This window comes from Erythrolamprus reginae, chromosome 1 (assembly GCF_031021105.1).
Source record: "Erythrolamprus reginae isolate rEryReg1 chromosome 1, rEryReg1.hap1, whole genome shotgun sequence".
Lineage (NCBI taxonomy): Eukaryota > Metazoa > Chordata > Lepidosauria > Squamata > Dipsadidae > Erythrolamprus > Erythrolamprus reginae.
In genome coordinates this window covers 71,510,099-71,535,274 of record NC_091950.1, presented here as the reverse complement: position 1 = coordinate 71,535,274, position 25,176 = coordinate 71,510,099, and the positions used below count along the sequence as shown (strand labels likewise).

Sequence of the window (25,176 nt, the reverse complement as noted above, 5' to 3'; positions counted from 1 at the left end):
AAACACTGCTATAGAGGGTAGTAGGTTGCTCTTAGGAAGCACAGAGGGTGAACTCTTGCAACAATTCCAAAATGAAAGTCTTATAAAAGGGAAGTTTTGTGGTCGAAACTTTTTGTGTGTGTAATCACTGTGCATGGAGTGCATCTCAATTTGTAATGTGTTTAAGCAGATTATTCCTGTACAACATGGTATTTCTCCATTTCTACTTAAACTGAGAGATTCGGTGCACAGCAATGGCTGAGTTTGTGAACACACAGCATTCTGCCTCAATGCCTGCAGTCAAGGGTTACAATGGGATTCTCTTTAGAGGAAGTTCTCCATATCTTATGGTGTACTTAACTGCCAATCATGGCTATGCTGTTTCTTTAAGTATAAGATGTCATTTTATGGAACAACTCCAAATAGCATTTAGATCAAAGCTTTGTGTCAAGCTTTCAGTTGTAGAGTCCCAGGTAATTAATTACTATAACTATATATTACAATAGTCTTATATATTATTATTATTATTATTATTATTATTATTATTATTATTATTATTATTATGTCGATACAACACAGCAAACGAGATCACTATGCTGGATTTCATATTTCACCACCAGTCGAGCGCTTCCCACTGGGTGATGTAGCGGTGAATTATGTTTGCCGATCCCAGTAAAGTGGCCTTTTGCAATTGACAGATGGAGATTTTGTCAATTCCGATGGTTTTCAAATGTCCGCTGAGATCCTTTGGCACTGAGCTCAGCGTGCCAAGTACCACTGGGACCACTTTCACTGGCTTATGCTAGAGTCGTTGCAGCTCAATTTTTAGATCTTCGTATTTTACTAATTTCTCTAACTGCTTCTCCTCAATTCTTATTCTTATTATTCTTATTTATTAGATTTGTATGCCACCCCGTTCCATAGACTCGGGGCGGCTCACAACAATAATAGTACAATATATAACAAATCTAATAATTAAAAGTCATTAAAAACCCCTTATTTAAAAAGAAACATACATACACACAAACATACCATGCATAAACTGTATAGGCCCAGGGGAAATGTCTCAGTTCCCCCATGCCTGGTGGCAGAGGTGGGTTTTAAGAAGTTTACAAAAGGCAAGGAGGGTAGGGGCAGTTCTAATCTCCGGGGGGAGTTGGTTCCAGAGGGTTGGGGCGGTCACAGAGAAAGCTCTTCCCCTGGGTCCTGCCAGATGACATTGTTTAGTCGATGGGACCCAGAGAAGGCCAACTCTGTGGGACCTAACCGGGTGCTGGGATTTGTATGGCAGAAGGCGGTCTCGGAGATATTCTGGCCCGATGCCATGAAGGGCTTTATAGGTCATGACCAACACTTTGAATTGTGACCGGAAACTGATCAGCAACCAATACAGACTGCTGAGTGTTGGTGTAACATGGGCATACTTGGGGAAGCCCATGATTGCTCTCGCAGCTGCATTCTGCATGATCTGAAGTTTCCGAACACTTTTCAAAGGTAGCCCTATGTAGAGCGTTACAGTAGTTGAGCCTCGAGGTGATGAGGGTATGAGTGACTGTGAACAGTGACTCCGAGTCCAAATAGGGCCACAACTGGTGCACCAGGTGAACCTGGGCAAGCGCCCCCCTTGTCACAGCTGAAAGATGTTTCTCTAATGTGAGCTGTGGATCAAGGAGGATGCCCAAGTTGCGGACCCTCTCTGAGGGGGTCAGTGATTCTCCCCCCAGGGTGATGGATGGACAGATGGAATTGTCCTTGGGAGGCAAAACCCACAGCCACTCCGTCTTGTCAGGGTGTCTGTTGACACCCATCCAGACCCCAACAGCCTCCAGGCACCGGCACATCACTTCCACTGCTTCACTGACTGGACATGGGGTGGAGATGTAAAGCTGGGTATCATCTGCGTACTGATACCTCACCCCATGCCCTTGGATGATCTCACCCAGCAGTTTCATGTAGATATTAAATAGCAGGGGGGAGAGGACCGACCAGAGGCACTCCACAAGGGAGCAACCTAGAGGTCGACCTCTGACTCCCCACTAACACCTACTAGGACCGACCGGAGAGGTAGGAGAACCACTGGAGAACAGTATTTCCCACTCCCAACCCCTCCAGCCGGCGCAGAAGGATACCATGGTCGATGGTATCGAAAGCCACTGAGAGGTCGAGAAGCACTAAGACAAAGGATAAACCCCTGTCCCGGGCCCGCCAGAGATCAACCATCAACGTGACCAAAACAGTTTCCGTGCTGTAGCCGGGCCTGAATCCTGACTGTTGAGGGCCTAGATAATCGGCTTCTTCCTAGGACCGTTGGAGTTGGAGTGCCACCACCTTCTCAACAACCTTCCCCATAAAGGGGAATCATTTCTGTCATTTGACTATTATTGTTCATCGCAATCATCCAGATGTTGACTGGATTTAGCATTTTGTCCACCTATCGAATCTTCCCAACCACTGGGAAAGGCCAATGCAGAAATGTTAAATGTATTGTTGCAGGATATAAGCTGTTCTGAGTAAAGCTGCCTTTTGACTGATGGTGAGTCAATACTGAATTTGAGAGGCTTGATTCTTGCTAAAGTCATTGTGACACCATTCTCAACACCTCCCCAGATATGAATCCAATCAATAGCTCCCTTTTCACCTACTCTTCATGATGATATCATCTTATCAAAGGCGCTTTTCTAAAATCTCCACCTCTTGTGCATTTAATGTGATAATGTGTGTAAATGTTTATGTATACATTCAGAAAGGAAATGACGAACCTACCCGCCCCCATTAGCTGGGCTAATAATCCAACTGATCTGATCAGACTCCTGTCAGTATCAATTCAACAAAGTACATTGTGGGGGTCATTCAGTTTATATCCTCTCCCAACATTTTATTCCCCCCCCCCCCAGGAAAGGGTTTTTATAACTCTATAATCCCTTAATACAACTGGATGAAGCTGAGCATTTACTGGCACACCATGCAGAATTCACAGATATTTTTTTTTTCTTTCCACCCCTAAGAGAGAAACATCTTCCCCTACCTAGGATTGAACTCTCAACCTTCTAATGGGAGGCAAGTGTCTTCACCAGTAGGCCACCATATCGCTCTCCTTCCCAACTTTCTATACAGCACTAAAATAACAAACTGTTTGTTTTGAAATGTGTTACTTGACTGTATTCTTCAAAACTGACAAGTTTATGCCCATAGTGGTGGTAAGAATTTGAAATTTCCCTTATTCAAAAATGATTTTAACGTGGGTTTTAATTAAAATCAGCAACAGGGGAAAATCAACTTGTACCATACTTGAGGGAAGCACATTCTTAGAATCGTTTAGGTCAAACTCAGTCACACTTACCATTCTGTAGTCCTTCTACACCTGGACTGTAATATTCCAGATGATCTTTAGATGGCAGCAGAGCTGTTTGCTGCCATCTCCTGGTTGTCTAGATTTCTGCAGCCCACTTCCAGCAACCCTAATTCCACCCAATAAAAAGCTTTCTATTATATGTCCTCTTCGTGCTGCTTTAAGAATTGACTCACCATGACTAATGGTAGGGTTGGTCCAGTGGGAGATCTCTCTCTGTGTGTGTGTTCTTTCTTTGACAAGCATAATTTTATTTATTTATTTAAAATCTGCTTACCTCTAAGTTTTTATTCTAAATTATTTGCTTAGCATTTAGGAGTGAAAACTACTCAGTGGTAGTACAGTTCCTTAATTAAAATCAAACAAAGAGATCACTTATGTTTATTGAGGGAAAAAAATCTATTACTGTTCTTAACAATATTAGACAGAATACTGAATGGTTCAAATTTCCCAAGCCACTCATATTTCCTGCTGATATGAGGGCTGTTCAAATAGGCACTTCACTTTTGGGTTTATTTATTAAAATCCTGCACTCAGCTATAGAAAATTAGTCTCCTAGAGATGAACCACTCCTTTCCCTGAAGAACTGACTGCAAAGCAGATATTCCAGAATTAGACAACAACATAAGACCAATCAATATGTTATATTACCCATCGGGAATACTTCAGTATTCAAATAGGATTTTTTTTTTAAAAAAATACTATTTTTAAACAGTACAAATTGTAATGATTTCAAATGGCTTTTACAAAACGAGATGATGTGGTCATTTATTTATTTGCTTTTTTGTGAAATGTATAGGCCATCCTGATGATATCATTACTGTTGGACAGTTTGCAAAATAAAACAAAGAACAAGAATGCAAGCCAGACAATTGGGTTATTAACAGTTATTCTGTTAGGAATGAAAGATGTTGTAAAAACAGACATAATAAATAACAACCAAACCAGTACTGATGGCTCTTTGAAGCTGCACATAGGTAACTGCAACCCATGGAGGAAAGCTGACTTTGCTCCTTTGTAAAAATGTTCTGTCCTGTAGTTTAGGCTGTGAAATTCTAGTGTTCTTCCTATTCTGTTAATACAGATGAGAAACCACCCTTTCCATTCTCTGGCATCAAAGCACACACTTGAAGAGGGCAAAAATAATTATCCTCTTCCCTTGGATACTGATTTTATAAGCATTGAATCGCTTGTATAGATTCAAATAAAGGGTGCTACTATTGTGTGTAAAATGAAGAATGTTCAAATACACTCCAGTTATAATTCAGAATCTAATTCACAGGCCTGTGAGATTATGACATAGAAAAAAACCCCTACAGCTCTATGGTTTGAAATAGTATGAAGTGTGGAGGAGGTATACATCTTAAATTATGCCAGGCAGAATCCCTTTGTGTGCAAAAAATTATTGCTCAATATATGTTACAACTGCTTCAATTTACACAGAAGAATAAAAGAGTAATGCTAAACCTTTTAGATGGCTCTTTGTGGGATCTCTTGCTACTAGACAAAAGCTCTAATGGCAATGTAAATATATGGATCTACTACTGAGAATCCAATTATTTTGAGAAATGTAATTTTCATATGTATCCATCATCTTCAGGTGTGGAGCATGGATGATAGAGGAGGTTTTGATCCAAATATAAAATTCTATATATTTTCTATATATTAAGGGAGCCACATACATTACTTACTGATGACCACTTAGAAAAGGGATGTCAAACTTGCGGACTGCAGGCCAGATGTGTCCCATGCTGGCCCTACTCCTGCCCGGTTGAGCAATGGGGGGGGAATCCCGATATGTCACATGACACCGCTGCAACGCCGCGAGTTCGATATCCCTGAGCTAGAAGGTCAGGCAAAAGTCATTTAAAAAAAAAAGATATGATGGGTTGAGACATCCTTCACTCCTATCCCTCTGCAGACTGCAAGTTTCTTTCCTCCAAATTTATTATCCAAATTATTACTTAAACTTTGAAATACATTAGCTGATTGGCTCAGAGTCAACTGTGATTAATCACTATCACTGTGTGCCTTCTCCAAATTCCATTAAAACCTGTCACATCTGTGTAATACTTTGTTTTCTCTCTTTTTTTCTATTCAATTTTGTTCTTCAATATTTTTATTTAGTGCTTTATAATGCATGTCGCTTAAACTGAATTGCATTAGACAATCATAATTATATCAAAACTTCCAAAAAAACAGTAGCATTGTTTAATCAAGAGAGAATGCAAGCCAATGGAAACTCTCACAGCTCCTTAGGGACAATATTCCATGGCTGGGGGTAGTCCTACGTGTAAATTAGCTCCTTATAAAAATGGACTATTGCTCCAAAGGTTATGGCATCCAAAGTAGAAGCTGTTTTACAGATTCCAGTCTACTGTCCAGATAAGTGGAATTAAATATTTGGCTGTTTTTTTCACAGTCCCAGGCTTCAATGAGGCCTATGGGCATGCATGGGGGGAGGGATTATGCACATGCGCAGCATGCGTGTGTGCATGCATGGGGGGAGGAAATGGGTGTGGGCCCATGCGCGCTTGCTAGCACACGCACACAATCCCTTTTGGCAAGATTTGCCATCATCTTTAAACGTAAGAAGCAACACCTTGAACTTAGCCTGGAAGTAAGTTGATTAAAGAGCTGCTATAGCAGCTATGATTATTAGCCATTCAAGCCTAAGGAGATCAGATGGAAATAACAAAACACATGCCACAACTACAAGCATGCTTGCCTCAGAAACTCTTCCTGTTGAATTATTTGCCCTTGTGCAAATAAGGATTTGCCCTTTTTCTCTCTCTAAAGGGAAAACACTAAAGACAAAGAGAAACTTGGTGTTTGGGATGGGGAGGAATATATATATATATATTCCCCAATCTTGTTTAATTGTGACATACCTGAACGTATTAGTTACAAGTCACTGATATATAGCCTGGTTAATTTTACTGAAATCTGCAAGAAGAAGAAAAGGCACATTTTGGAGACGGCAAGATGTGTCAATGCTCCTCACTCTAATCAATTGTTGAAGAAAAGAACACATTTTACATGGTAGTTCATAATGAAAGTAGTTTCCATCGAAGTTTGAATGTGATAACTTCAACATTAGTCCTTCAAAGATGTTTTGGGATCCAACTCATTCCCCTCAATCATGTCCACCTTCAGAAAAAAACGGGGAAAAAATATTTACTCAAAATCTTCCACTGCTTTGGGATAAATATTTGTTTTGGAAAAGTACTTTACTTACTTACTCTAAATTTGTTATTATACCTATCATAGCACTCTGGGGAGGAGGAAAGAAATATTGTGATATGAGAATAATAGGCCAAAGCACAAATTTACTGGCAGGAAGGTGAGGGATTAAGCAGACAATGGTGAAATTTACATTCTGAGGTCTTTATGAAGGTCTCAGAATGTAACTACCCCTTTTCCTTCTTTCAGTACTGGCCTCCCAGACAAGTGTATACCTTGCCTGCAGAAACCTACTCACAACAAACTGAGAACACTTAATCTTTAGATTTCAAAAAACCCAGTAAGTGTGGTCAATCATTGGCTGGGATGACTGTTGGCATCATTTGATTGGACAGGGATGTGTATACCTTGGTGAGTACAGTGTTCCCTCGATTTTCGCGGGTTCGAATTTCATGAAAAGTCTGTACCACGGTTTTTCAAAAATATTAATTAAAAAATACTTCATGGGTTTTTTCCCTATACCACGGTTTTCCCCGCCTGATGATGTCATATATCATCGCCAAACTTTCATCTGCCTTTAATAAATATTTTTTAATAAACTTTAATAAATAAATAAACATGATGATAAAATGGTTGCTAAGGGAATGGAAAATTGCAATTTAGGGGTTTAAAGTGTTAAGGGAAGGCTTGTGATACCGTTCATAGCCAAAAATAGTGTATTTACTTCCGCATCTCTACTTCGCGGAAATTCGACTTTTGCGGGTGGTCTTGGAACGCTTTCCCCGCGAAAATCGAGGGAACACTGTACTGCTTCTCTTAAAATGCTGTATGAATTTCATACAGAATAAGCTATTAGTGAATGAAGAAATTTCTTACAAATAGCCTCTTCCTCTCCACCAGGAAAATCCTCATCTCTTTAACGGTACCATGAACATTTCATATTAACCAGTCTTTTTCTTCAGTTATTTTGTAGCTTTGTGAAATAAACAGTCACATTTTTAGTAACACTCCTTACAAATTATATTTCAACAGACATTTGTTTGTTCCGTCATTATTATTAGCGCATGAAACATAAAAACAAAATATTCCCCCCCTACTAAAAATTCCACAGATCCACCTTCCCATTAATGGAAAAGAGATATTTATAATGCTATTTCCTAAACATTCTTCATTTTTCAGTCTAGATAAGTAATGGCTTACTTACTCCAAGTTTCCAATAAGAATTAGATAAATTCATGTGCATATTTAGTTTCCATCATAAAAGCTAGATTTAGAGTACTCTGCCTAAAAAGATTAAATATGCATGAAAGCATAATGAAGTCTTATTGCAATAATCAAAAAACTGATTTACCACTTTGGGCATCCCTTCATTTGTTTTTCTTAGCAATGTTTGTTTGAGTGCGTTGATCTTCTCATCAAGTTCAGTCAGGGTATAGTTCTGCCATTCAGGAAAAGACAGGCGCTTAGTATCATGAATTAGTAGCAAAAATATTTAAATTAAGAAATAATTTGAGAGAGCGCATGGAGTTAATATTCTGGAAAAAGGATGAACAACATATTTACAATCTTCCCCATTAGTTTCAAAGCTTCCTTAATTTAAAGAATATCATGGTCTGGAATCTAAGATTACTTTGGTGCCAAAAGTAATTTAAACTTAGATTTCAGACCATAATATAAATCCTGATTTTATGTTGTGGTCTTCAGCTAACATCAAAACTAATTTTTAAAAAGAGCTGTAATTCAAAGTAACAATAGCACTGAAGCTACCATTAGATATATGTGTATGAGAGTCACATGGGTGTCAAATCTGTCAAAACTTTGGATTTAATTCCATAAAGGTGCATCTGAATAGAAACTTAGCACCTGCCCACAACTTTTTAAAGCAGCCACATTTTTGTCAGTATTACACGGCAATTAAAGAAAGCAGCTAGAAATCCCGAGGCAGGGGAAACAGCTTTAAAAGGCACAGGCACTACATCCATGCTTTCTTATGCTTCAATAATTTTCTAAATTGTTTCTGAAATATTGTGTAGCTCTAATGAATACAAAGTTAATGCCTGACTTAAATACTAATGGCTAGAGCAAGAAAATCTCCATGACAAATTTAAAATGTTTAGTATCAGAACACAGAAAAAGACTTTGTCAATTAAAAATTTTCAAATGAATGAACCAAACAAAATTACTGACCATATAAATCGAAAACCAATCTTAGAAAAAAAAAAATTCAGTGGTACCTCTACTTATTAACTTAATTTGTTCCGTGACCAGGTTCTTAAGTAGAAACGTTTGTATGAAGAAGCAATTTTTCCCATAGGAATCAATGTAGAAGCAAATAACGTGTGCAATTGGGGAAACCAGAGGGAGGTTGGAGTCCCTTTTTCCTCCCAGGAGATTCCTAGAGGCCCCATGGAGGCTTCTCCCCGCCTTTTCTGGACCTGTTTCTTCCCAGGAGATTCTTAGAGAGCCCCCCACAGAGGCTTCTCCCCACCTTTTCTGGTTACAGTTTTGGAGGCTCGGGTTTGTAAGTGGAAAATGGTTCTTGAGAAGAGGCAAAAAAATCTTGAACACCCGGTTCTTATCTAGAAAAGTTCGTAAGTAGAGGCATTCTTAGGTAGAGGTACCACTGTAGTTTGAAGAAAATTACTTCAATAAAAACTGTTTTAGTCAAATTCAAATTTGTGTGGAATCCATGAAACTGCTAATTAATGCTTCAGTAATAACCTGGAAAAAGTTCTACAGGGGATAGGAACAGCCACACAACTCCATCTGTAGCTGTTTAAAAGTAGCTTCACTTTTCTTGTAATGCTGCATGATCTAAAACACCTTTTTACCTTCACTGAATCGGAAGCACCAGACACACAACAGGCAATTGCAAAATGTTGCTTTTTTTGTGTGAGTTGACTACATAAGTGAGTTATTATGAGAACTGTACCTACCAGCACTAATGATACCTGGAAAATTATGGTACAACTGCTGTTTAATTAAATTGGCATATCTGAGAACCAAATTTAAACATCCCTAACAAGAAAGTTTCTAAGCCTGTCAAGCAAATTTAACTCCTACGTTAATATTGTAAGAAGACAAACTAGAAAACACATGTAACCATTTGGGTGATGAGACAGAAATAACATTCTGAATAAATTAAAGATACACCCTCTATTTCCTGGATTATAAAAGCATCTCTAAATTTGTAACTATAAGCACATATAAATGTAACAAGTAAACTCACTTGATTTTGTTGAATTTTTCTTTTTTTCATAGACAAATTCTGTTAAAAAACCAAATATGCAATATGTCATTACCAATGGTACTACAGTTTTAATAAAAAGTAACTATCCTTTTCCTCTAGAAAGAGGTGTATATTTTTATGAATGGGAATTATTGAGCAGTTAATTTTTTTTTTATGTAACCTAAAGTTTCTAGGGGGCATGTTCATCTCTCTTTAGATAAGGAACGAAGTGCTTCTACTATGTAAATTATCATTGTTATTCTAATCTTTCTGAAAGGATTCAATGCATGTTGCTCAGTCTTCTCTCTCTTTCTCTCTCTCCCCCTCCCCACTTCTCTGTAAAAAAAAAGCAAATTAGAGAAAAAGATTTTTGTTTAATGTGTTAATTTTTTAACTGTTAACTTCCTTCAACTGAACTGGTTTTTTACACTTGTATTACAAGTGTGGTGCATGTGTAGCCGTTTGATAGATCAGCTCTTATGATAAAATCATCACAGCTATATAAGAGGAAAACACTTTGAACACTTTTAAAAAGCTAATCAATCTTATTGAAACAACGCCCCATGAATTTCCCAGTGTATACATAAAATTCCCCGTGTCTGCTAATAGCCCAATTGACCTTGATGGAAATCACCATGCAGAGCTATCACTTCATACCAACTGAACAAGGCTGTTTCGAAAACTCTGGATCCAAATATACACATCCCCATTCAAGACATTCAGAACAAGGTTCCAAGACTTAATAACATTACTTACCACAGACTGAAAATATTCAGGAGACATCCCTTCCAATTCAAGAATTTTATCTTCAAGCTTTTTTATCCTCTGATAAATATCTTTTGGCACTGGTCCACCTACAGTGAAGTATTGAAAAGGAGAAGCATCAAAAATATGTTGTGACTAGGACAATTTTAAAAAATAAAAATGGGAGGTTTCAGAGGAGGATTGACTTTCCAACCAAGATGTGAATAAAGGAGAAAGACAGGGCCCAAAACAATAATATTCTAATGCAACAAATTGCTGGGACATCATAAAACTTTGTCCATTCTTTATGTACATGGTTCCAAATATAACTGTGAACCCAACCTGAAAATTAACAAGGTCCAATTTCTCCAAGATATAAATTTCCTGTTCAACAAAACAGGAATATTAAAATGGCTAGATTTCTGGGGGTTCTTGCACAATGATTCTAAATGCAGGAATTTTATTTTATTTTGATTATGGTCTTCTTTGTGACAAGCGTATTGCTATATTGTGTATTTGTATATCTAGAGTTCCTTAATATTTTATACAAATGCTGTATAAAATATATATTTTTCCCAAAAGCATTGATTAAATTTTATAGATTATCTTTAGATTTCAATGTAGATTTCTATAATAACTTTATGAATTAAATATTTTCATATTTCATTAAAACAGCTCAATAGCAATGTTATCAATTCACCTCACCTCCCCCGCAAAAGATTGGCCCCTCTCCAGACCTTGGCTTTGCTTTCCCGTGGCCCTCCTTCTGCCTGTGCCTGGCCGAGGGCATCCGGGGCTCCAGTAGTGCGCCGGTCTCTCTCCCTGGACTCCTGCAGCTCCTTGGTGGGTGGACCGTTACATCGACCACTTCTCTGAGCTGCTCAGCCAGGAGATTTATTTATTTATTAGATTTGTATGCCACCCCTCTCCGTAGACTCGCCTGCCGCCCTGCCTGTTCGAACTGCCTCGCCCCTGGGTGACTCAAGCAGGTGGGGAGGCGGGCGCATCTTCTGGCCAAGCAGGTCGGAGAGGTGGCTGATGTAACGGCCCGTCTGCCAAGGAGCTGCAGGCATCCAGGGAGGAGACCGGTGAGGCGCTGCTGGAGCCCAGGCTGCCGTAGGCTGGACCCAGGCAGCAGGAGGGCTGCGGGAAAGGGAGGCCAAGGTCTGGAGAGGGACAGCGGCTGCAGGTGCCGTGGGCCATGCCTGGGGTGCTTCCAATCCAGGCCTCCAGCGCTGTGTACGACTCTTCACACACACACACACACCCCAACCAGAGCTTTCCAGTAGGGCAGCGAATGGTTGCCTTTTACTGTTTACAACTCATCTTTGTCTCAGTAAAAATTCTATGGTATAAATGTAAGAGACCCAGCATGGAATTACACTTTTGTTGGCTGTTGCTGAAAAACATTACAACATTAGAATTCAACGATAAACTCATTCTACTAACCTGTTTGTAACCTTAAATGTGCTTCAATGTTCTGTAGTCTCTCTTCTATTGCTTGATTTCCACAATCATGAGAATGAGTGTTGGCATTAAGATTGGAAACCTGGGCATCTTCATTTCTAGTTTGAGGTCCATAAGTATTTATAACTCGAGAAACTAGGATTTTTAAAAGTACAAGGTTAATATTTTGCCAAATAACGGGATCCAGCAAATCCATCTGTTCATAGCATTTTAGATGAAAGACCCATTAGATTAAATGGAATGTACTGTATTCCCAATATTATATCCTGACAGAAGCTATCAATCTTAGACATACCTATCTCCTGCTTAAAATATATGTGACTATTTTTTTTTACAATGGCCAGTGAGAGGTATTTTATCTAGATTTACTATTTTCTTTTTTTTAAAAAAACTGAACATTCCTGTTTTGTATAATTCGTGCCTTGAAATATTGCTACATTTCAAAAAGAAAAAGAGTTTGTCAAAATAATCAGTTGTACTATGCATTTTTCTATATGCCAATTATAGCCAGTTATGTAGAAATGTATTTCTAGCTATTCAACATGCTAAATGATAAGTTATCATTGGACCAGATTATTTACAGGACCATTTTCTGCCTCACTTATCCCAGTGACCGGTTAGGTGGCACAGAGTCAGCCCTCTCTGGGTCCCATTGGCCAAACAATGCCAACTGGTGGGTCTGCAGTGAAGGGCCTTCTCTGTTGTGGCCCCAATCCTCTGGAACCAACACTCCCCGGAGATTCATACCGCCCCCACTCTCCTTGCCTGTTGAAAATGCATCTATGCTGGCAAGCCTGGGACTGTGAGCAATAGATCCCGCTCGCCCAATAGTGTGAATTACTGTTTTATACTTGGGGTTTTGTATTTTTCTTAATTTTTTTAATTGCTCATAATTAATTATTCCTATTGTTATATTGAATTTAGCCTTGTAAGCCGCCCCAAGTCCATGAGAAGAGGGACGGCCTATAAATCTAATAAATAAATAAATAATACATGATAGTGGTTAGGTTCACCAAGATACTAAACCAAAATAAAATGGATATGTACCATCACTTAGCACAATGTGAATCCAACTAAGTGTTTTGAATTACATGTCAACTCTCAAAGAAGCTTCAGAACTGAAGAAGCTTCTTGGAGTAGAAGTAATATGTCTTCAAAAACAAAAAACAAAAAAAGTCCAGTTGACTTTTGAAAAAAAAAATCTGCTTCACATGATAGCTCACAAAAAGGGCACTTTAGACAATTTCTTCATGGTAGAATAATAATAAAAATGTTACTGTCTGAATTTTTATGTCCTTTATTTAAAGCAGCAAGCAACTAAATTATTTAATTAAAATTTTCAATCTCATTTCTCTTCTGTGATCCCAAAATGGTTGATTTAATGTTATTGTTACTGTTTATTAACATAAATTAAAGGAGCTAGTCAAATATGACCACAATATACAATAAAGCTCAAATGTAGTACAACAGTTACAATACAAAAAGGAAAATTTTTAAAATAACAATTTTTCTTTAAAAAATTAAAGTCTCAAAATGGAAAATTTGAACTAACCAAATGAAATGGAAAAGAATTTTGACCCATGATCATTAGCTAAAATACTCACAGCTTGTTTATTTATTTATTTATTACATTTGTTATAAAGCAAAAATTTAAATTCAGCAAAAGTTAGTTGGTGTACTTAAATCTGCAGTCTTATAACCTCTTCGATTATTCAACACTTTCCTCCATGAACTTTTTCAGTATTTCTTTCTGCACACATTAATTATAAAGATATTAAGTCTATTGAAGCTGGGAAAGGGCTTGCTATTGGCTTATCAAATTAACAGAATCTAAGATAAACACTTAGCAACAGTAATTTGTTTTGAAATACATAAAGAAAGGAACATGAACACAGTGAATACAGAATACAGTGAAATTAGTTCAAAAATATATTTAATGAAACTGAAGAGGCCTCTGTTGCCTTTATTAATTAGCTCTTAGAAAAATGGTCAGAGAAAGATATAATAGTACTTACCCTTCACATGACTTTTGAAACCTGGATAAGGTGTAAACACTGCATCAGTTCTAGCACAGCTGTTTTCTAAAGATGTTTTGAACAAAAAAATCATTATTTCAACTACTTAGAGAGCTCAGAAGTCATTCCAAATGTTCAACTAAGTGAGAAATATTGGTTGAATTCAGAAATTATGCCTAAGCTACAAGACACCATGGATTAATTCAATAGATGTACTAAAATTATAAGGATATAAATAATTATGGCCTTGATATGTTGTCTGATCACACTTACCTTACTTTAATTACATACTTACTCTGTCAGATACAGAAGATAACAATAATAATTCTGATGTGTCTACAGTTATATTTTTACTAGGATTATATGAAAAGTGTTTTTTACTACTTTTCATTTATACACAGGATTGAAATAATTTTGCAGACTCTTGTAATATATCGCTGCCCAAGGAAAATCATACTGAAGTCTGTAAGGTTTAGTCCAAATGTTTAGGCACAGAATTGTATACTGGTGAAAATGTAAACAAACTTAAACTTTTTTATATTTACAAAACCCTGCATATTTCAAAATGCAATATTACCAAATACACATTAGAATATACAATAAAATATGCATTATTAAATAATCAATTTACTTGAGACAAATATATTTTATGTACAATAGATGGAGATAAAAAAATCTGTTAGTTTTTAGAACTGAAAATCACAATTTGGATACTTTCTCTAAGTAAAGAAACAAAGATTTTAGCAAGAAACATAGTGCTCATTTCTGTTAAGTTATATATTACCTAAAGAACTTCATAATTAATAAATTATTTTAACAGATATTTTTGGTTTGGAAACAAATATGTTTATTTTCAGAAATGAAAACCACTTGTGATAGGAAAGGTATATATGTTCTCTTTCGAGGAGTCTTGTTTTGTTTCTGAGAAGAAAATGGCTTGCATCATGCATGAGTCACTATTTGTTTTTGGTTTGATTTATAACTAGCAAATTGTGTGTACAATTTGATTACTGGATTTTATTTAACTCATTTTAATAGTCATAATGTGGTTATAAAATTTCTATCTTTTATTTTAGAATCGAATTTTTAATATCGAGCAAATAAGACTCTTAATCTGGAAATATGACAGTTTAGTAATAAGATCGGAGCTCACTGGTACAGCTTGAATGAAATGTTACTGTAAAAACAGACTTTTGTATAATGGCCATCCATCATATCAATGTTTGGTTAGGAAATTCATTAAGTGAATTTCACAAATACCATTCTTGCTAGAAGCTTGGTCTAAATAAATGGTAGTCATTAAAAACAAAATTTTAATGGTCAAATTAGCAAATTCTACATTTAAGCAAAATTAATTTGGAGTAATTTAGAATACTATTAAGACATAGGCTAAATGGAATTTGGTTTCTCTTATTTTTAACAAGGTTTTATATTTTTTATCAAAATTTAGGTTTGGAAATATTTTATTTCTATTCACTGCATTAATACATTTCTTGAAAAATGAATCAGTATTTTTTGTTTTATTCCAGAGTTTGGTTCTAAATTCAGTGGGATTTACTCCCATATAAGTTGCGGTACACTCCAAGTCCTATATAAAAATGCATATAAGCTGCATTTTATTCTAGGAAACTGCCTAAAAGACCTTTGGGATTTGGGCGACATATAAGTACAAATAAATAAATAAAGACTACATATACTTGGAAATCCCAGAGGTGCTTTTTCCATAGACATATACTTGGAAAAAAATAACTTAGGGGTGGGGTATCAATGCAGTTTTATTATAAATGGTATAGATCTAAAGAGAAATAAAAACATCTAATTTTTGTTTAATTGGTACCTTTCTCACTGTTAATAGGTAATCTAGCTCCATTTTTAGTGGTAGTCTTTATTGGGGAGGAGGGAAGAAAAAACAGTGATGTTGTAAGAAAAAGTATGGCTGCATAGCTACCTTGATTACAATCCATAACATTGCAAAATTCTCTGACATTGTTTTCATTGATCTCAGCTTGTTTCCTTTCAATGAAGGCTGATATTCGTCTTTCAATCTGCAGGTAAGAAATGACTTGCATTTAGTATATTCATTATTGCCATTCCTATCGAAAGGATTTTGACTTAATAGAAAGAAATGGTCCTACATTCACTTACTTCAGCTTTCCCAGCCTTTATCTGAACGACTTCTGGGTCAAAACCAAAAGGAGCTTCTTTCAGATTTGTAGAGTCACTGGCTGTATGTTTCATTTCCTTCTGTAGGTCTTTATCTATTATATCTGAACTACTTGCAAAATGTCCATCTTCTGACTTACTAAAATTATAAATGGGCGTAGTATTTTCTTCTTTAATCAAAGGCTGAAGTTTTTCTATAAAAAGCTAGGTAATAGGAGAGAAAAAGAATTGATTTAAAGCAACAGAACATGTTTTATTTTCATATAAATCCTGGGATTTCTTAAACTCCTTAAAATAATTTCAGAGACCATATGTTCTCATTACTGTCTACATAATCTAATCAAATAAGAATTGAAATACCCCAACTCAAAGTGTCACTGCCCTTTCCATCACTGTCTTTTACTAATCTGTGTATTAAAAAAAAAACCCTCTAGAGAGCCCAGACTATCAGAGCAAATCTGTCTGTTACTCATCTATTTTGTACCAAATCAAAGCAGCGGCTTTTGGCACCAATACCACTTAATTTACATGTCATTCAAATGCTTATTCGGAACACTAAGGCTTAAGTATTTTTCTATGAGAGCCAAGACTCTCATTCTGTTAAAGGTTTTGCTTTAGCATTACATCACTGACAGCATCCCCACTTGAAAGGGCAGTAAAGTAAATATCCTGTTCCAGACTCATACCTATCCCAGGGAAGCCAATATTTGAAAAACAAATGCTCTTTATTACTATACTTCCTTCAATTTTAATTTTAAAACCCTATTTTCTTTTTTTTAAGTGTTTGCTACTAAGTCATAAAATACAGGAAAAATGAAAGCTTCACAATTCTTTAATGCCTCTATGTTTTAAAAAGACTGAATAATGACACAATCATGAAGAATACTTTCAAACAATACAAACAAGGTGTATGAAAGTAGCTATTCCCATTTGTCTCTTGTTCCCATTGTCAGGAAATTCTGAAAACAGGATTTTACGCTATGCCTATCTACAGAAGTTTCAGCATGCATTATTATTTATTTTGAAAATAATAAAACTGTTCTATAGAAGTAAAAATTATATTTAAAGAACAACACAAGAACTAGTTTTTGCTCAATCTCCAATCAATCTTATTTACTTTAATGTGTACATTTAGAGTATAATAGACAAATATTCCACTATTACTGTTCCCCATGAACAGACTTAAATGGTGCCAATAATGTGGTATTTTTCCCCCAATGGAGTAGTCATAGGAGATGCTGCTGATATATTACATTCTAATTCAACAGGAAAGCAAACCAATTATGGATATATTCTCATTGAGCACTAGGCTGAGGCCATAAGTTTCGCGTTAGTAATTGATCCAAGATAAAAAGAATGCAACTTAATTTTAATAAAAATTAAAAAGCATCAAATGAAAATGATGTAACCCTGAAACTATTTACTTGATAAGATGAAACATTAGGCACAAAAAAAAGTTATTTTAAAAAGATCTTTGCTGGCACTAAAGTTAATTGCTAATACACACATACACCAGGATGCATCATGCTGGGATAATGTCACTTCTTGATCCACTGAAAGCACTCCACAAACTGGCAGAACTCACCCAACGCATGGAATCATTATCCTAGCGTGACATACACCTGCCGTGTTATTGCTTAATTATAACCACCCCAGATACAAATGTACTGCATTTACGGTGGAAGTGCAGAAATCAACAGGAATGCATTTTCCCAATCTACTCAACCGGAACAGCTTGCAATATTATTTCCACAATAATTCCAATAAACCTGTTATCTTAAAACAGGACCTTTAAAAAGTGAAGAACTTATGGTTTTTCACATAGTTAGCTGCAAGTATTGCAAATACATCAGTTTTAAAAGTAGTGTAGAGGATTTAAGGTGCTTAATAAAAAACATTTACCTGTAAAGATGAAATATGCTGCTGAAGAGCAGTAAAGAGCAATTTAGGCTGGGGTAGTGACATGCCTTGGAATTTCTCCCAGTTTATGCTAATTTTCACCACATCTTCCTCGAGGTTAAACTTTAAAATCCAAATATATAACATCAAAAAGTTACAATGTAAAACATTAGCAATTATTGTATACTAGGAGGTAAGATCTGAATAAAATGTGACCTAAGAACTGCCATGCAAAATTAGATCAACGGCCCGCCTAGTCTGACAGCTTGCTTTCCATACAGGCAATAAGAAGACCCAATAACAAACTTTAAAGATAATAATTATTGCACAAATTCTTTGAAATTAAATATTCAGAATCCATCTGACTAACCACAAAGTCCTTCTTCTCAAACTATTAAAGCGGCTTCATTTTTTAAAGATGGGCATGCAGTACTGATTTGGAAGCTTCTCCTGGATGTCTCCACAAGTTTATTTCAAATGTAAAAATGTGCAAATATGCCAGTTTTTAAAAATTTTGTTTGAAATATATTGACTTAGAAAAAAACAGCTTGCAAAAGAAATGGGGAAGGTGTAAAAACATGTTATCAGGGAAAAAACGTTTTGGAGTTTCCTTAAAAATTACAAATTGAAAAATCTGAACTGAATTAAAGATTAAAAAATTAGAGAGAAATGATATATAGATGATAGATATCTGCATCTAAATCAAATAGAATATTGTTTAACTTAGAGATGTTATAATGTTGTAAACACTGGATTTTTACTGCAATATATTGCACGTAACTGCAGATTCATATATTTTATATTGTTCAAGATCATATTAATGGATAAAAATCTGGCTTTATTATCTTTCTTCTGAAACGAAATGTCTTCAAAGAAGAACCAGAAAGTCCAGTTGCCTCTTGAACCCTATTACAGTTCATTTCAGCTTTGCCAGGTTTGGTGTTAGAAACATCTTAATGGAGACCAATTAACTTTGTTTAGATTATTGAAAATAAATTACTCTTTTCCTTTTCTAGAAATCCTAGCTCACTGAATTCTGTGGATGTCAAATTTCAACTTGTTGGTAAATTGAGGTATTCATAATGATTAGAAAGTATATTTAGAATCACAAGATTCAAGAGACATATACCTTGCTCTCAGTTGAAGATGGAGCTCTTCTGAAGAGTGTTTGGGGCTTGAAACCTGTCTTCTCTAGATTATTTTCTAGCTGTTTCCTGTTTTGGGACTCAGGTTTTTCTAGTTTGTGCCTTAGATTTTTGATTTTACTGGATTATAGATTTTTTAATGTTTCCATTCTTGTAAAACTGCTGAGAATTCTATGGGAATGTGATGAGATGCAAATGCAATAAATTAATGTAAGATAAACAAATTTCTGTATAAGTAGAGTGTCTGAAAATATGGAATATGTTTTCATCTCTTCCCTCTATATTCCATCTAAAATTGCTCCAAATGATCTCCAGCATATTTGGTAAAATTGTGGTATACAGTGGTAACTTCCACACAAATTGAAGTCCAGATTCAACCATGGACAAAATATTAAAAGTTTATTATGCTTGTGGGGCTGCATTACTAACTGTCCAGGGTTGCTTGCTGCCCATAGGATATGCATGTTTAAAAGAAAACAGATTATAAATCTAATAAGCAATTAAAGAACTTAATAAAAACATTTTAGTATTTATTCTGCTGACAGAAGTAGGACATAACAAAATGTCATCACTGCAAACATGATAGTTAAAATAAATAGATTTGCAAATATATCCATCTTTCTCAACAGGATATGGACAGTTCCTATTTCTCTGATGTTTAAATAAGTAGAGGACATATAGCTAGAGGATAACAGGTTCTGGCTTAACTCAATCATCATACTACTATTTCTGCTTGCTACCAATGCCTTTCCCCTATTCATGTCATCAGCAACTGCTACACAGCATGAGACTTTCCTAATAAGTAAGAGTATTTTAGGTATTCCTGAGTCCAGGGGATATATTTTTTTTGTACAATTTATAAAACATACATTTAAAATCTTTTAAAGATACATCTTCATTTAATCATAATTGTAGTAAAAGATATTATGAGAAGTAAAGGTATATCATGTTGTTGGATATTACAAATATGTATGGTTTTAGCTCTATATTCTGGTATAATCAGTTCTGTATTTGATGCTCCAATGATTTTGATGATTGTCTTTCAGTTCACTTAATTGTAAAATTAATATGTTTTATAGAGTGCAAGAGAAAAGCTTTCAATTAGAAAAAAAATCCAAAATATTTCTATTTGTTCCAAACTTTATGAAATTTTTGGGTTGCAATTCTATATGAAGAAATTCAAATTTAGCTCAATGCCTTACTTTTGAGTATGTACTCAGAGCACTATGGTATTCAGTTGTAAAAGCTGTTTTCCACCATTACAAGTGAAGTAGATTTTTAATAACGTTAACAGATCATGGAAGTATAGCAGTCTCTTAAATATAGCCAAGGCCACAAAATAAATTGTTTTTTTTTGTTTTCCAGATCTAAATCCACTTGTTTATCTAAAGGAGAAAATGTCATTTTAAGTAGGCAGTCAACTAATTCCCACCATTTCCATCCACTAAATGGATTTTGGCAAAGACATACTGTATAATAAGTCTTGAAATTATAGCTCACACTTCTCTTTCTTCTTCCTCATTATAACCAATGTCTGTAGCATTCTTATAGATTCTTATGGTTTCTCTCTTTATCGTCTTTAACTTTTAAGTATACTTTTAAATGTTTACGATCAAAATAACATACTACACCATCTACTATGGTAGCAATGTAACTAGAAATATCGCATCTGAATAAATAATCAAAATAGGCAAACAAAACCTTTCAAGGATCCAAAACAAGATCTTGAGAATGGGACCGGATTTGTTACATTTCACCTACTCAAGAGGACCTGTTCTTTGATAACACAAATTAAAACCAGATTAAAGTTTAAAATCTTTTCCCCCAAGTCCTAGCTATAACATTTCAAACTTATAGACAGATGTGCATAGATAGTCAGTTATTTAAAACCATATACTGTATAAGCATATTGCAAACATGTTGAAATCCACATGTTTTCCCACCCCCTCCCCTTCTTGAGATAAAGTGACAGCATCCATTATGAATCAAATCAACCTGTTATTCATGGCTGACAGACTATTAGATATCAGCTGCACAATTAACAAGCAAGCAAATTGTTTAAAAACAGAACAAAGTAATGAAAATAAGCTAAAACAAGTGTCCCTGTATATGTATGTGGGAAAGTCATGTAACCCCTCATACATGGGAACACAACATATTGTCACATCTGTTTCTCTCTGCTGTGGAAGGTAGATTATATTTAAATGTCTATGGAGATTCTCAGTCATCCAGGTCATGGTTGTCCCAAGGTGCTTTTTTTCAAGAGGCAACTGAACTTTCTTCAGCTGAAGAAGCTTCTTGGATGAGAAGCAAAAATGTATTCAAATTAAAAAAAAGTCCAGTTGCCTCTTTAAAAAAAGTACCTTTGGGATGACACTGTATTTGCCATTCTGAAAGTTTCCCTTATCCACTGGTAATTCTGTCGCAGTGAAAGAAAACAAGGCACAAGACACCACATCAAAAGAACCATATCATTTCAAAACTAAATTAAACACAAAAGAAAAAAAAAACTCCAAATCTTGAAGGCCTACCAATTACATTGCAAAAGGGATTCTTCAGTGATTTCCTCCCAAGAAGGCAACATGAATTCCTTCCTTTGTGGCCCATTCAGAACATCTGACGATTATTATTCCAATGCCTGGAACTCACTACCTGACTCAGTTGTATCTTCTCCTAACCCCAAAATCTTCAACCTTAAATTATCTACTGTTGACCACTCTCCTTTTCTAAGAGATCTGTAAGGGGCATGCTTAAGCGCACTATTTGCTTACCATCCCTGTCCTTCTGTCCTATTATTCTTTTTATCACTTCTTTATACTTTGTTATGTTAATACAAACTATAATTTTATACTTGTTTGACAATAAACAAACAAACAGACATGCATATATACTGCTCAAGAAAAAATAAAGGGAACACTCAAATAACACATCCTAGATCTGAATGAATGAAATATTCTAACTGAATACTTTGTTCTGTACAAAACTGAATGTGCACATCAGTATGTGAAATTGATTGTCAATCAGTGTTGCTTCCTAAGTGGACACTTTGATTTCACAGAAGTTTGATTTACTTGGAGTTATATTGTGTTCCCTTTATTTTTTTGAGCATCCTATGTATGTATGTATGTATGTATGTATGTATGTATGTATGTATGTATGTATATGTATAAATTCGCTCAAAAAAATAAAGGGAACACTTAAACAACACAATATAACTCCAAGTAAATCAAACGTCTGTGAAATCAAACTGCCCACTTAGGCAGCAACGCTAATTGACAATCAATTTCATTTTGTTGTCAATCTCCTCGAAACCAAGTTGATAATCAGAGGCTTCTACTAGTTCATTCCTTGGCTAGCCTCGGATAATTCCTTATACAGCAACTCTGGGAAACCTTTCTTGTCTCTTCCCTTCAAGCAAGCCTCGTTTCAACCTCTATCTCCGGAGTCTTACACACACAAACACAAAACACACACAACACACACACACCGTCCGGGCACTGAGAAAGCAGAGGCGAAGCGAATAGGGAGGAACGCTATCTAGACACCCGTCCCTTTGCCCGAATGGAGGTATGGCTTCATTCCCATCCGCCGCCCCCACTTACTTACCTGCCCAATCAACCGAGGCAGCGATCGCAAGGAATCCCCCAAGATCTCTCCCAACGTCTCTTCGGAGGAATCCCTCGGCGGAGGGGGATCCTGGGGCGCATTCAAGCACGCCTCTCCTTCTGCGGAGGAGGCCATGACAGCCGATGAAAACAAACCGCTTATTAGTCGCGTAAGGGATTGCGCGTCTATGTTCCTGCCTCGTGTCGCATTGAGATGACGGAATAGGCGTCTTCCACCACCACCCTTTGCCCCCCGCCCCCACGCTCCCATTTTTAGGAGTTCTAAATCATCCTGAGAGCGAAGCGCAGCCGATCTGCCGTAGAGGGAAGGGGGCGGGCTGTGACGCTTTTGCGAGGCTGCCTCCTGTTTTTTTCCCCCTTTCCAGGCGTTGCTCTGCTCTCATCTTCTCTTTTCTTGCAGAAGTGGCGCTTCTGCGATGTTGCGTCGGAAAACAGATTTGTTGGAAATGGAGATCCGCAACTTGCATGCATGGAACGCAAATAATGTCCTGCATCACCTAACCCCCAAAACTTTACCCTTAGAATAGCCACTATTGACCTCCCGATTCATAAGGGGTCAGTATGGGGCGTGCGTAAGTGCACCAGAGTGCCTTCTGTCCCCTGTCCTAATGTTTCTCTTAGTATTTTTTTTTCATTGATTGATTGATTTTGTCCATTACGCAATGAGGGTTATAGTGGGTGTACACATAGTAAAATACATAATGAAGATTATAGAGGATATACTCATAGAAAAATATATCTAAGAAAAAATAGAAGATATAGGAATAAAATATATCAAGGAAAGAATAGAAGAAATATAGGAAAAGAAGAATAGTATATGAGATAAAGGAGAGCAATAGGACGGGACAGAAGACACTCTAGTGCAGTGTTTTTCAACCAGTGCTGCGGCACACTAGTGTGCCGTGAGGCATGGTCAGGTGTGCCGTGAGACATGGTCAGGTGTGCAGTGGGGAAATTAGAGAATGCTACAAAAACCTCCTAAGGCCAAGCGGGAATGGCAGCTGGCATGTCTTCCCTTTTCGGAAAGGGAAAGGGAAAGGCCGAGCCACAGGAAAAGGGGGACATGGGATTCAGGTGTGTGTGATTGACAGGAGCACAGCTCAATAGGTGCGTGGCGGTCCCCCTCAGCTTTCCCACCCCTCTCCAACCATGGGTGGGGGTGGATCAATGGGAGGAAAAGGATATGGAAGCAGGAAAATGGCGGCGGCTTTAGCGCCAGCTTCGGGTAGTGGCAGAGCACGGCGCCCACAGCCTGCTTCCCTGTGCTGCTCGTACTTGTGATTCTTTCAACCCTGTGTGAGTCTCAGGCGTGTTGTATTGGGCAGCTGTGGAGCTGGGAGGGGGGACAACCAGGGGAGCGCAGATGGAAGGAGAAGCTACTTCCTCCTTGGAGACCCGCCGCCTTCTTAGCCAGAGCCAGTATGTGCCGGAGGTAGAGGAGGAAGACCAGCACTAGTTTGCCTGGGGTGCAATGGGGAGGAAAAAGAAGAGAACCAGGCTGGCTACTGGGCAAAAGGCGAAGGGAGCGGAGGGCAATGTTGCTTTTGTAGGATGGATTGGAGGGCTGGATGGAATGGAACGGAATGGAGTAGAATAGAATAGAATTCTATATAAATATTTGACCTTTTTCTTTTTATAAGAGGCCCCCACAGAGGGTGATATACAATGCATGACAATGCATCACAATGTTTTCTATAGTGTATATGGCCTCCTGAAGGGTCTTCTTCTTAAAGAGTTCAAATCTCTATATACACCATCAAAGCAGACAGAACCAAGGCCCCTGCACCCAGCTGACACTACACTGTATATGTATAATATGTACTGTGATAGGGTGTCATTTTGTGTCATTTTGGTTGGTGGTGTGCCCCAAGATTTTGTAAATGTAAAAAATGTGCCACGGCTTAAAAAAGGTTGAAAATCACTGCTCTAGAGCACTTATGCACGCCCCTTAGTAGTATCGTGTATATAAATATTAGTAGATAGTAGTATCATATTAGTAGATAGCAGTATCATGTATATAAATATTATATCTCTGTATACCACCAATACGTATGTGAGAAAACAAACAAATACTGCAGTTGGAATACAGTATTTGGGGGTGATTCTGTCACGCTGGAAATTGCCAGCCCCCATGACATTGAGAAACATCCAGTAGTTAGAGAGTTAATTCTGTCTAGTAAGGTAGCTCCTCCTGTGTGATGTAATTGTTTGCTCACATCCTGCTCTTCTCCAAGAAGAAGGGCTGTCCTTATTCAGAGGACATATTCTTTCTTTATACATTCTACCTAGAGGATGTGCTTTTCATGTCTCTCCAGACATTTATTGTTTTTATACTTTTCTAATAAAAAGTAACTTGTTCATTCGAACATGCTTGTCT

The 25,176-nt window shown here is 36.8% G+C and overlaps 1 protein-coding gene across 2 annotated transcripts; it reads right to left on the bottom strand.

Annotated features, from left to right (window-relative positions):
- Positions 1–4,084: 4,084 nt before the first annotated feature.
- Positions 4,085–23,094, bottom strand: MBIP (MAP3K12 binding inhibitory protein 1). Of its 2 annotated transcripts, XR_011559464.1 has the most exons (11): positions 22,780–23,094; positions 18,032–18,151; positions 16,112–16,333; positions 15,915–16,011; positions 13,967–14,032; positions 11,934–12,086; positions 10,497–10,594; positions 9,741–9,779; positions 7,863–7,949; positions 7,388–7,484; positions 6,160–6,478 (listed from the first exon to the last, which is right to left on the bottom strand). XR_011559464.1 is itself a non-coding variant. In XM_070755434.1 (10 exons), exons 1-10 carry the CDS (start codon positions 23,047–23,049, stop codon positions 6,425–6,427), a joined length of 1,206 nt encoding a protein of 401 aa, XP_070611535.1. In that variant the 5' UTR covers positions 23,050–23,094; the 3' UTR covers positions 4,085–6,424. The 2 variants fall into 2 exon arrangements, 1 of the variants encoding a protein (XP_070611535.1); XM_070755434.1 differs by lacking the exon at positions 7,388–7,484 and having other exon boundaries at positions 4,085–6,478.
- Positions 23,095–25,176: the final 2,082 nt, after the last annotated feature.